Source organism: Lontra canadensis, unplaced genomic scaffold, assembly GCF_010015895.1.
Source record: "Lontra canadensis isolate GAN:19392208 unplaced genomic scaffold, GSC_riverotter_1.0 scaffold111, whole genome shotgun sequence".
Classification (NCBI taxonomy): Eukaryota; Metazoa; Chordata; class Mammalia; order Carnivora; family Mustelidae; genus Lontra; species Lontra canadensis.
This window is the reverse complement of record NW_022631105.1, coordinates 5,738,111-5,750,290: the sequence shown is the minus strand read 5'-3', so window position 1 is coordinate 5,750,290 and position 12,180 is coordinate 5,738,111. Positions and strand designations below refer to the sequence as shown.

Sequence of the window (12,180 nt, the reverse complement as noted above, 5' to 3'; positions counted from 1 at the left end):
TAAAATACTTCAGACTGACAATGCTACAGCCTCAGAAGCTGGTCACATCCGTACAGTAAACTTAGCTACTTCCTCCTTCCAAGATCACGCGCTCATGAAGCACCTATGGCGTGTGCTGGCCTGTGACGGGGAGGAGGACGGCCCTGCCCCCGAGGAGCTGCGGTCTTGTCGGGAGGACAGGTGATGGCAGCACGGTGTGATAGTGGTTAGCTGGCAAACTTTCTTCCCCTCCCGGCCAGGAGCCCGACAATGTAAACCTGGCAACCTCACACGTTTTGTGCCACAAGATGGAGTAGAAAAAAGCTTCGGTAAATAAATTATCGGAGATAAGCGCCTGTTCTCTCAGGCCGACGATGCAGCATCTCCCGGCTCTCAGATACGTGGAGGCAGGTGAGCGTTTAACCAAATGCAGGGCCGACACTCATGATGACCAGCCCCAGCTGTGCTCTACGTGGGATGTCTGGCCTGACCCCTGTGGCCCTCAGCCCCCTGCTGCAGGCCAGTCGGTCCTAACCTTGCAGATGGCCGCTCTACTTTTCTGGAGGCGTCTGTTCCAGCTGCTGGGAGTCCAACCCTCACCCAGCCCATCACCCCCCGCCCCCGGACCATCTGCAGCGTCTTCAACCAGATGCCGCACTCTGGTCTCTCAAGGCCAGCATTACCAGGTCATCTAGGCCCAAGGCACCCCAGCTGAATCAGGGACACGGTATCTCTTCCTCTAGGAAAGCTCCCCCCCCAACCAACCCTGGCAAGGGCACCTCACTGGCTCAGCGGGTAGAGTGTGTAACTCTTGATCTCAGGGTTGTGAGTTCAAGTCCCACACTAGGCATGGAGCCTTCTTCAAAAAAAAAAAAAAAAAAAGAAAGGAAAGAAAAAGAATAGCACCCCACTGCAAAACACTGCCTGCCCTGTTTCTGACGGGAGTGCGGAACTCCCGCAGTGGGGAACCTTGTGGTATCTACCAAACTACCCATACCGCTGCCTCTTGACCCAGTGGTTCTATTTCTGGGAATTTACGTCTGTGCAGTGCTATTGAGAGCACCATTGTTTGCAGTGGAAGATTGGAAACCCCCGTATTTATCGTAGGGATAGGATTGGATGAACATTGGTACATCCACATAATGGAACCAAACAGCCATTTTTTAAAAAGGGGAAGTTTTCCAGATACTAGATATTATGTGGCATGCAGAATATGTTTTTAAGTGAAAAAAGATGTGAAATTATAGGGCACCCGTGTTCCCTGGAGGGAGGCAGGTAAGCATCCATGTTAGGCCTTGGATGGGGCAGGTGAGCCCACAGCCACATTGGCAGAGCCCAGCCTCTCAGCCAGGAGGGCCTCAGCATGGAGAGGTGGGAAGAGGGTCCCTGGAGACAGACCACTCCCCGGGCATGGGATGTGCAGAGGCCTGGCTGTCCAGTGTGGCCTGCTGGGGGCTCAAAAAGAGGAGCCTGCCAGCGCCAAACTTCCCACCGCTTTCCAGCTTGGTCAAGAGCCAGCTCCTCTCTCTCTAAAGGAACAGATTATCTTGAGTGAGGTTAGTGCGAAGGGAGGAGAAGCAAAAGGAAGGAGGGACTGGGCCCAGGGTCAGCAACGGACACTCAACCCAACCATAAGGGCTGCAGCTGGGAGTCTGAAGGGCCATTAAGGCACCCCCAGCCCCAACTTCTCTCTAGGATCCCTTCAAGCCTTACCCGGGATTGTTGCGGTTTTCTGCTGGCGCCTCTGGTCTCCACGGCCGCACCCCCCCCCCCAACTCACCGCACTAATGGCTCAGCCTGGGCCCCCAGGGACCTTCCCTGCCCCTCAGACTGCTCCGCGGGCCCCCGGCCCCCACACTGCTGTAACCCAATCCTCTGCGGCAGCTCCAGCTCAGCAGAGCAGCCTCCAGCACAGCAGCCCCTGCTTTCCACACCAGCTGCGCCCTACCTGGTCTCTCCCGCTGAGCCCCAGGAGCCCCAGTCCGGCGCTGAGCCTCGTGGAACCCCAGCTTGCTCCTGGAGACCATCGAGCCAAACCTGCTGCACCAGCGCCTCCTCAGCTCTCGGTCTGGGCTCCTCTCCCCCTCCCTGTCCTCCCCTCGCCTCACCCGCAGTGACCCCCACCTGGCTACCCGAATCCTCTCAGCACCTCCTGGTCCTCAGACTGACCCTCTTTCCTCCTGCAGCCTGATCACCACTTCCCGGCCCTCTCAGTGTCCCCCGCCCCGGGCTTCGGCATGAAGCCCCAACCCGGGCCAGAGGAGGCTCGGCGGCTGGCCTCGGACATCCGCGTGTTCGCCAGCAGCTGCACCCTGCACGGGCTGGGCCACATCTTTGGCCCCGGGGGCCTGACGCCTCGCCGAGGGCTGTGGGCCACCGCCGTGCTCCTGTCACTGGCCGCCTTCCTCTACCAAGTGGCTGAGAGGGTGCGCTACTACGGGGAGTTCCACCACGAGACAGCCCTGGACGAGCGTGAAAGTCACCGGCTCACCTTCCCCGCCGTCACCCTGTGCAACATCAACCCGCTGCGCCGCTCGCGCCTCACACCCAACGACCTGCACTGGGCTGGGCCTGCATTGCTGGGTGTGGAGCCCGCTGACCATGCCGCCTTCCTGCGCGCCCTGGGCCAGCCCCCTGCACCACCCGGCTTCATGCCCAGTTCCACCTTCGACGTGGCTCGACTGTACGCCAGGGCCGGGCATAGCCTGGAGGACATGCTGCTGGATTGCCGCTACCGAGGTTGGCCGTGCGGGCCTGAGAACTTCACCGTGGTGAGCTGGTCACGAGCCCGGCACTGCCAGGCACCCGGCTAGCCCCTGTCCATCCGGGACCCGGCATCCCCAGTCTTGCTAGCCCAGGCTCCTCCAAGGCCAGGGACCTTAACACCCATGCCAGGGATCCTTCCCTTTCCAGCCGGGCCTCAGCTCCCCATCCCACCAGGGCGTTTCTGTTCAGCCCAGGAGACTGTGCTCCTTGGGGTCCCCTCCCTGTCACTCAGCTGGACCGCAGTGTGCAAGGTCATGGCTCCCAGCACAGGGCACTCACCCAGGCTGGCTCTAGGCCCAAGTTCTGGTCCGAGGAGACCCTGCTCCTGGGGGTTGGGGGGAATCTAGTGGGACTGCTCTAGGGCAGAAGAGCCCTCTGTGCTGGGGAGTCAGCTTGTTTTCCCTCTACCTCTCCAATGTTCTGCTAGCTCTGGAGGAGGGCAACCGAGACGCACTGCCTTTCTTGCCATTCTCCAAAGAAACACTTGTCCCATAGGCTGTGCACTGGGCTGGGGAATGGGAGGCTGGGGAAGGGGAGGAGGGGCTGGAGTGATGGGAACCGATGAGGGTCCCACTCTATGTGCCAGTATGAGGGACGAACTGGGGTGTTGAGATGTGGATTCAGTGGTCAAAGAGACCAAATGGAGGGCAGGGAGAGGAGAGGTCTCGTCATTCTCATGTTTGCCTGGGGGGAAGGGCTGGCTGGGCTCCTTGTATGCTGGTGAGGTCTGTCCCGTATCTGCTCACCCACAGATCTTCACCCGGATGGGTCAGTGCTACACCTTTAATTCCGGCGCCGACGGGGCAGAGCTTCTCACCACTCCCAAGGGCGGCATGGGCAACGGGTTGGAGATCATGCTGGATGTGCAACAGGATGAGTATCTGCCCGTGTGGAGGGACATGGGTATGGGGCCCATGGGTCAGGCTGGAAGCGTGGCGCAGTTGGGGTACGAAAGGCTCTGGGAGGGAGAGGAGGCACTAGGAAGGGCCCCAGAGCACATTCTTTCCCATGAAAAGGGGCCAGGGTTGGTGGGTCACAATCCTGGGGAGGGAGGACTGAAGCAGGGGGTGTCCTGAGACACAGGCCTCAGGGTCCCCTTTCCCCTGCAGAGGAGACCCCGTTTGAGGTGGGGATCCGAGTGCAGATTCACAGCCAGGAGGAGCCGCCCACCATCGACCAGCTGGGTTTCGGGGCAGCCCCTGGCTACCAGACCTTTGTGTCCTGCCAGCAGCAGCAAGTATCCCTACCTCCACCCCGCCAAGGCCCCCAAGCCCCTCCTCCGCCCACAGCACCTCAGAGGGTCAGGGGGTTCCCCACCCCTCTGCGCACCAGCAAGGTGACCCCCACATTGTACCTGGTGCTTCCTTAACCAACTACAGCTGAGCTTCCTGCCACCACCGTGGGGCGACTGCAGCTCCGCATCTCTGGACTCCGACTTTGAGCTGGAACCTTCGGATCCCCTGGGTCCCCCCAGCCCCAGCCCAGGCCCCCACTCTCCCTATAGTCTAATGGGGTGTCGTCTAGCCTGTGAGACGCGCTATGTGGCTCGGAAGTGCGGCTGCCGAATGATGCATATGCCTGGTAAGGGGCTGGTGGGGGCGGAGGAGGGGGTTCCGGGTCGGGTCGGGGCAAAGGGGCCTAGAGGGGGGCAGTTGGTGAAGCTGTCTCCTCCCCCGTCTCCTCCCCGACCACCCCAAGGCGGCGCGCCAGTGTGCAGTCCCCAGCAGTACAAGGACTGCGCCAACCCGGCGCTCGGTAAGGCGAGAACTTCTCCGTCAGCCCCGCCCCTGCTCCGCTCCGCCCGCGACCCAGACCCTGCCGGGCGGGTGGCCCTGACCCAGGCGACTGTGGTCCCTAGACGCCATGCTGCGGAAGGACGCGTGCACCTGCCCCAACCCGTGCGCCAGCACGCGCTACGCCAAGGAGCTCTCCATGGTGCGGATCCCGAGCCGCGCCTCCGCCCGCTTCCTGGCCCGGAAACACAACCGCAGCGAGGCCTACATCGCGTGAGCCGGGCCGGCGGGGGGGGCGAGCCTTCGTGCACACACGCGGGTGGCACACCAGTGTGCACTTCACCACGGGGCTCCTGGGCCTCTGGGCCAACTGTTTAACCTTCTGACACCGTCTCTCCTGCAAACGGGGTCCATGACGCCGGTCCCAGGGCTCTTAAAGGAGTCCCAGACAGGAAGCAGGTCGCACACCTGTTTCCTCCTAGCAGCCGGCACCAGCGGGTGTCCAAAGAGCTTTCCTGCCCTCTTTTCCTCCAGAGAGAACGTGCTGGTGCTGGACATCTTCTTCGAGGCCCTCAACTATGAGACAGTGGAGCAGAAGAAGGCCTACGACGTGTCGGAACTGCTTGGTGTGTGCGTCCGCGCTGGGGCCCACACAGGGCACCCAGGAGTCTGGGGAGGTGTGGGCAGGGCAGGTGGCTGTGAGCTGATGGGTAACCTGGGCTCCGCAGGTGACATTGGGGGCCAGATGGGGCTGTTCATCGGAGCCAGCCTGCTCACCATCCTTGAGATCCTGGACTACCTCTGTGAGGTGGGCCTGAGCCCCAGCTGGGGGAGGGGAAAGGAATCAGGCCACAGGACCTGGAGCAAGGTGTGCACTGGCCACTTCCCCCACTGCTTGCCCCTAGGTGTTCCGGGACAGGGTCCTGGGATACTTCTGGAACCGAAAGCACTCCCAAAGGCATTCTAGCACCAATCTGGTAACTATCCCTTCTTCTTTGTCATCTCCAACATGGGCGCTCAGCCCTTCCCCTGAAGCCTAGAACACCATCCCCACCCAGCTGAGGAAAGAATGGTGGGGGAGGAGCGTGCAGTGACCTCGGCTGGTCCTGGGAGGGAGGACTCCTCCCCACCTCTGACACTTTCCCTCCTCCCACAGCTTCAGGAAGGGCTGGGCAGCCACCGAACCCAAGGTCCCCACCTCAGCCTGGGCCCCAGGTAACAAGAAATGGCCCCCTATTTCAAGGGAGGAGGGGCAGGTCCCATCTAGAGGGTGCCATTCAGGTTCAGGAGGGCAAGGCAGTGGGTACAAGGCCTCCTGTCCCAGCGCTGTGGTCTGGGTCCCACCAGGCCTCCCACTCCTCCCTGTGCTGTCACCAAGACTCTGTCTGCCTCCCACCGCACCTGCTACCTCGTCACACGGCTCTAGACCTGCTGTCTGTGTCTTCAGGGCTGCACCCTCACATCCAGGACGGGCCCTGCCTGCTCATGTCTCTGCCGTCTTCACCCCAAATAAAGTTCTAGTGCCTCAGCCTCGCTGGTTCTCTTACGGCAGACAAGTCAGGCCAATTGTCAGCCCTACTCAGGCCCAAGAAGACCTCTGCCAGCCAGCATCCAGTGGGCAGTGTCTGAGATGCAGGTGAGTGGCAGTCCACCACCGCAAATCTCTCTGGGAGAAGAGTGATAAGATGGCACCTGTCATTTGCAGCTCCGTGTGAATGGGCTCATCAGAATGACATCTGAGACAGTGAGCCCAAAGCCAGGTGTCAAGTCAGAGAGGAGTCAGGGAGCAGGCAGTTATGTTGGAGAACGGCTGGAAGAAGGCTCTGCCGCAGAGTCTGGTGAGAAGTAGGGGGAGCAGGCAGGGAGAGGACGGGAGGAACTACCTACTTCCAGGAACACAAGCTGCTGTCCTGCTGGCAAGATCAGGCCTCTTTTCTCATATCTGGGACCAAGGGCCAGCACACCACCCGTCTCCATGGGAACAGCTGTCCCCCCAGCTGTTCCCCCTAACCTTAACCCTCCCTTCCCACTCCTGCCAGTAAGAATGCACCTCACTACTGCCCACTGTCCCTGTTCTTTCTCTATATCCCAAATATGGGAAACTGGGGACTGGGGAAGGGGGGTTCCTAATCTCACCACATCTCTGGAACTCTCCTGTCCCAGCCTAAAGCCCTGGGGATCGGCGGGGGGGAAGGGGGGTGGCAATGAAAAAGGGAGGGCTGGGGAATGTACAGGTGGGATAGGGAGAACCATGAGGGAAAGGCCCGGTCCTCTTTTGCCCATTCTGGTGGGAACCCATCCTTGCTCTGACACTGGCTGCCTACCCCCTCAGGACTAGCGCTTCTGGGCAGAGGGAGCAAGGGGGGAAGGTGTCAGCATAAGCACCAGAGCAGGGGTGCTGCTGCCCCCGAGCCCAGCCATCGGGGTGGGGGCAGAGCCTCCAGCACCCGGTCTCAGGACACTTCGGGCAGTGGAGTTAGGATTGGACAGCGGGGCTGGGTCTGAGCTGGGAGCAGGGCTGTAGAGAGCAGGGCGCTAAGGCAGAGCAGAGACCCCGGCCCCAGCCCGCCCCCCTCGGAGCCACTCTACCACCACATCAGCCAGACTGTGGGAAAGGAGCCAATTTATGAAATTAAATAAAGTCCATGGAGGGAGTGACAAACACGGGCCAGAGCACTGCCACCCCGGCCAGGCCCAGCACAGCTGGAGCTCAGCACACCGTGCCTCCCCTGCTTTTCCTCCCCTCCCGGGAGGAGGCTGCAACTGGCCAGGCCCCAGCCTGGCCAAGGTCCTGGCACCTACGGGGGGCAGAAGTCGGAGAAGTAGGGGTGCTGCAGGGCCTCTTCTGCTGAGATGCGCTGGACGGGGTTACACTTCAGGAGGTTCTGAAGGCACGGAAGAAAGGCGCGGCGGGTTCGGGCTGGGTTAACCGCCTGTAGCCCCCTCCCCCCCAACCTTCCCCTCCACCACCCACAAATGTCTGTGGACCCCACCCTCTACCCTTGCCCTCGGTCACCTGTAGCAGATCCCTCCCCGTGGCATTGAGCTTGGGCACGACATTCACCAGGGACGTTGTGGCCGGGTACATCGGGTAGGGCTGGGGAGGGGGGGCAGGGAGAGTCAAACCAGAGGTATGGGGGCATGGAGTTGCTACAGCTGTGGAGTAAAGAGGTCCCCCCACCCCCATCTCCCATCCCACCTTGTAGTCTGGCAGCTTGGTCATGGCAGGCCACTGCTCCTCAGTCGGTGTCCCCAGAAGTGTGTCCATGTGGTCAAGGGTCACTCAGGTGGAAAGAGGCAGGTGAGGGGCTCTTCCCCTCCTGGTAGGGGGGTCCCTCACATACCCATCCCCAGTCCCCTCATTTTATCCCATTGCTCAGGACAGAGATGGCGTGCCAGGCACTTTTCACACGTTCATACTCTGACCTCAACCCTGATGTCTGCTCCTGATGACCCAGTCACCCCCTCCTCTGCCCACAAATAATCCTGTGGCTGCTTTGGGGTCCTTTGTCCCAAGGATTCACTTCTCAGCTGGAGGAGCATGCTCTTGGCTTCAATCAGCCCTGAGAACATCAGGGTGTCAGCCCTCTGCCCTCCATCCCCTCACCCAGAGCCACACCCTCTCCTGGCCCAGCCCATCGCCACCCTCACTCCCTGCACTCTGGAGCTCCAGGAGCTCCTGACTCTCCTTCCTTTTTTTTTTTTTTTTTTTTAAATAAACTCTAGGCCCAACGTTGGGCTCAAACTCATGACCCCTGAGATCAAGAGTTACATCCTCTACTGATGGAGCCGGCCAGGTGCCTTCCCCCGCTCACTCTCCTTTAGAGAGCTCGAGGGGAAGGGAAATGTCAAAGGATATCGGAAGATTCTCTTCAACTGGTCATCTACGTCATTGCCAGGGAAAAGCGGCCGCCCCGCATTGGCCAGCTCTGGGAGAGGAGCAGGTGTGAAAGAAGGAGACATGCGAAGAAGCCCTCTTTCCCATGGTGCCCTCTGTGCCTTCTAGCCCCATCCCCAAGGGCCTCACTCCCTTCCCCAAAGGAGACACTCCGGACCCTATCTGTCCACGTGACTGGGAGAGGAAGCAGCTCTGCAGACCCCCAGTGTGTCACCTGCGAAAATGCAGCCGGCTGACCACATGTCGATGGATGTGGAGTACAGCTTGGCCCCAAAGAGGACATCCGGTGGGCGGTACCACAGCGTGACCACCTGGAGAAGACCCCACCCACAGCGACCCCCTGCTGAGAGGACTGGGGAGGCGGGGCTCAGCGAGGGGCAGGGGATGGGGCAGAATAATGTTTTGGGTCCTGGAGAAGGGGATGAAGGTGGTCTGCTCGGAGGGGATCCCCACCCCCAAACCCATATCCCACACCCCACACCCCCAGCTCACCTCGGCTGAGTAACAGCGGACAGGGATCCCGAAGGCTCGAGCCAAGCCAAAATCAGCCAATTTCAGCTCCCCATTCTGGGGGTGGGGATGGGACAGGGAGAGGGAGAGGGGTTTGCAACAGTCTCAGGGCAGGCCTCCTGCCTGCGCCTCCCGGCATGGCTCCCCTCATCACTTGTGACTTGAGCCTGCCCCATCTCCCACCTTCTCCCCAGAAGGTACCCTGTTTATGAGCAGGTTCTGGGGCTTCAGGTCCCTGTGCAGCACGTTGCGACTGTGACAGAATCCCAGGCCTTTCAGCAGCTGGAAGAGGAATGACTGGGTGGGGAGGGAGGAGGAGGGGAGGGCATCACACCTTCTGGATAGGAAGCTGCCCTCCCCCCTCGATGGGCCATGCTCCCTTCTTCACCTCTGCTTTGTCTCAAAACCCCACCCATCTTTCAGCGATGATAGAGGACCTGCTTTGTACTGGGCTAGGTATTAATAAGTGAACAGTGCACAGGGGCCCTGATCCGAATCTTTCTGGAACTTACAGCCTAGTGGGCCTTCCTACCTTCCCGCACTGATCTCTCCCCTACATGGCCTCGAGTAAGCACACACCCCGGAGCCATCAGTATATATATTATGCTCTATTATTAATCAGCACTACTTCCCCTGGAACCTGGGACAAGGCACTTGGTCTTGGGCCTAGAACAGTGCCTGGCACAAAGCAAAGAATCCAATAGGTATTTTCTGAATGAATGAATGAATCTCTTTGAATCTCATCTTCTCATCTCTCAAGTGCAAATCACATCACTGATAGCAGAGTATTACTGTCAGATCAAAGAGACCATGTGAAGATGCTTGCAAATAGGGAGGCTCCTGGAGGACAGAAATAGACAGAAATAGACACTCCAGCCTATCCCCGCTCAGGGCCTGAACTTGGTGCTCAGAGTGTGTAGACTGAAGACAGACTCCTACCCCGCCTCCCTGAGTCTCCCAGACACCAGCCCCTCACCTTCACAATTTCAGGATCCAGGTCACCATTACAGCTGTCGAAATACTTCTTAAGGTCCTAGAAAGGGGTGGGGGTGGGGAACGGGACAGAGTTTAACCTCAGTCTGGGCCCCTGTACCCTCCCAAGGCTACTGTCCCCCGAATCCCCCTTTCACCTGGTCACAGAACTCAAAAACCAAAGTCAGCTTCTTGTCGCTATGCAAGACGTCATGAAGCCTAGGAAGGAGGAAGGACTCAGCCAGGCAGGTCTGCAAATGTCAGCCTCAAGTCCCTATTTCAGCCCAACCCTGATCCCAGTATCGGCCCAGCCCCTCTCTGAAGCCCCCCTCCTCCAAGTGACCACACAGGCAAGGAGGACCCTGCCCAGCTACACACCTGACGATGTTCTTGTGCTTCAGCTCTTTGAGTAGGCAGATTTCCCGAAGGGCTGAACTCGGCACTCCCTACACATGGGAGGGGGCCGGGCGGGCAACAGTCACATCCCACCCAGCCTGGGCCCTCAACCCCCTCCCTGGCCCTGAGGTTCCAGTCCTACCTCATCATCATCGTCCAACCTCACCCGCTTCAGAGCCACGATCTCATGGGTCTCCCGGTTTTTGGCCTTGAATACTGTTCCATAGGTCCCTGGGGGAAGAAGGTCAGGGGTGAGGATGAAGATGGGACAAGGGTCCCAGGAAGTCCCTGTCGGGGGAACAGGCAGCGTGGGAGTGTATTTGTGAAGCCTGGAGGACTAAAAAGCGAGATTCAGCGTGAAGGCTCAGCATGGAGGAGCTCTGCGAGGGAGGGTGGGGGCAGAGAAGGTGCCTGCAGACAGCTCAAGGGTGTCTGGAGCAGGGAGAGGCTGCAGCTGCCGGCGTAGGGAAGTCAGTAATAAAGGCGCTGCTTCCGGGGGTTCTGGAAATAGCGAGCAGGCCTGGGAGAAAAGTGAGGGCCGGCAGAAATGAGGTCGGAGGTCTGCATGGACCACTGAGGCTGGGGGTGCGGGCGGTGGTGGTGGATGAAAGCTCTGCCAGTGGTGCTGAGGCTGGGGCAGGAGATGCAGGAAGTGCTAAGGTCGGCAGGTAGGTCTCAGGAAGTGCTAAGGCTGGGAAGGGGCTTCTGCGGGAAATGCTAACGGGAAGGAGAGGTGTCTGCAAGGAGTGTTGAGCTCGGGGCCAAGGCTGCAGCCAGTGCTGAGGTCGGAGCCTGTGGGTATTGCTGACGGTAGAGGAGCCGGCGCTGCAAGGAACGCCGAAGGGTCTGCAGAGGAAGATCTGGCAGGAACATCTCGTAGTCCCATTACCTTCCCCAATCTTCTCGAGTTTCTCGTATTTCTGCATCGCAGCAGCCGCGGGGACCCCTACGGGCCCTGGGTTCTAAGACTCCGGCCCCGGCGTTGCAGAGGAGGCGGCACCCCAGCCTCCGGCCCTGCCCCGCCCTCCTGACTGCGCATGAGCTTCTGGGGCATGTAGTACCAAGGAGAGCCAGGTTTCTCAGCAAGATGAGGGGCATTGGGCACAGGAAGACTACAACTCCCAGCAGGCTGCGCGGAGGTTTTCTGCAGCACTCGCCTCCCAGGACTCCGGTTCGACCGCGGAGGAAAACCTGGGACTTCAAGTCCCAGAAAGCATCGCGTGTCCGCTTTCCGGGCCTCACCGTGGTAATGCCGCGGCTCCCAGTGTGCTCTGCTCTTGTTATTCCTTTCTGCGATCACAACCTTCTTTTGCAAAGGGCCTCTCTGGGGCTACACATTCCAGAACGCAGTAGGGTGGGGGTGGGGCGCCCTCTGGGGTTTGGGGTTTGTCAGTCTGCATCCCCGGCCCGGATGGGTGCTCTCTGACCCGGCTGATGGCGTCGGGGTTCCAACGACCTCCTGACAACAGCAATACGGATTCCCACCTCTCCTCAGGCCATCTGGAGACCTCAGTGTTGATTGGGGAATGGCTCTGAGCCATGCCTTGATAACGACTTCGCGGGGACCAGCTGAACCACAGCGCTGGGAAGAGAGGCAGGTGTGCCTCTGGATTTAACGTACACCAGAGACCCCTGTCTGCCCTTTGGGCCCCGTTTGTCGTCCCGGAGCCCACCCGACTGCAGCTGCTCGCAACACTGTGACGTCCCGAAGCAAGCTGGCTGGAACGCTGGGCGTCCCTCCATACCGGCCTGGAGAACCCCGGCCCACTGGAGTCAGCCAGGGTGTGGCCGAGGGCTGGCAGGTTGACTACCGCCCTCAACACACAGCAGTACAGACAGATGCTACGCTCGGAGCAGCCTTGACCTCATCCCTTAAGGAGATGATTATAGATTTTCTTGCGCTCCTCTCTAATTGTCTCATGATTG

The 12,180-nt window shown here is 59.9% G+C and overlaps 2 protein-coding genes across 4 annotated transcripts; one reads left to right on the top strand and one right to left on the bottom strand.

Annotated features, from left to right (window-relative positions):
- The first annotated feature begins 2,216 nt into the window (after positions 1-2,216).
- On the top strand, positions 2,217-6,006 carry ASIC3 (acid sensing ion channel subunit 3). 3 transcript variants are annotated; one of them, XM_032840197.1, is made up of 11 exons: positions 2,217-2,750; positions 3,498-3,648; positions 3,855-3,982; positions 4,125-4,326; positions 4,444-4,500; positions 4,604-4,751; positions 5,013-5,104; positions 5,207-5,286; positions 5,384-5,455; positions 5,635-5,693; positions 5,826-6,000. In XM_032840197.1, exons 1-11 carry the CDS (start codon positions 2,217-2,219, stop codon positions 5,902-5,904), a joined length of 1,602 nt encoding a protein of 533 aa, XP_032696088.1. In that variant the 3' UTR covers positions 5,905-6,000. The 3 variants fall into 3 exon arrangements, with proteins under 3 accessions (XP_032696088.1, XP_032696087.1, XP_032696089.1); XM_032840196.1 differs by lacking the exon at positions 5,635-5,693 and having other exon boundaries at positions 5,826-6,006; XM_032840198.1 differs by lacking the exon at positions 5,384-5,455.
- A 1,078-nt stretch (positions 6,007-7,084) lies between these two features.
- Positions 7,085-11,278, bottom strand: CDK5 (cyclin dependent kinase 5). Its single transcript, XM_032840199.1, has 12 exons — positions 11,144-11,278; positions 10,397-10,485; positions 10,237-10,304; positions 10,017-10,077; positions 9,863-9,919; positions 9,088-9,183; positions 8,869-8,943; positions 8,591-8,687; positions 8,338-8,407; positions 7,678-7,738; positions 7,495-7,575; positions 7,085-7,363 (listed from the first exon to the last, which is right to left on the bottom strand). The coding sequence occupies exons 1-12, from the start codon at positions 11,178-11,180 to the stop codon at positions 7,277-7,279; spliced, it is 879 nt and encodes a 292-aa protein (XP_032696090.1). The 5' UTR covers positions 11,181-11,278; the 3' UTR covers positions 7,085-7,276.
- Between the last annotated feature and the right edge of the window lie 902 nt (positions 11,279-12,180).

Excerpts from the sequence above, each read along its gene's own strand:
- ASIC3 (XM_032840196.1), top strand. The coding sequence starts at position 2,217 with ATGAAGCCCCAACCCGGGCCAGAGGAGGCTCGGCGGCTGGCCTCGGAC. Across the intron at positions 4,501-4,603 it reads CTGCGCCAACCCGGCGCTCG|ACGCCATGCTGCGGAAGGAC; the intron begins GTAAGGCGAGAA and ends TGTGGTCCCTAG. Across the intron at positions 4,752-5,012 it reads CGCAGCGAGGCCTACATCGC|AGAGAACGTGCTGGTGCTGG; the intron begins GTGAGCCGGGCC and ends CTTTTCCTCCAG.
- CDK5 (XM_032840199.1), bottom strand. The coding sequence starts at position 11,180 with ATGCAGAAATACGAGAAACTCGAGAAGATTGGGGAAG. Across the intron at positions 10,305-10,396 it reads GGTTGGACGATGATGATGAG|GGAGTGCCGAGTTCAGCCCT; the intron begins GTAGGACTGGAA and ends TCCCATGTGTAG. Across the intron at positions 8,408-8,590 it reads AGCCGGCTGCATTTTCGCAG|AGCTGGCCAATGCGGGGCGG; the intron begins GTGACACACTGG and ends CTCCTCTCCCAG.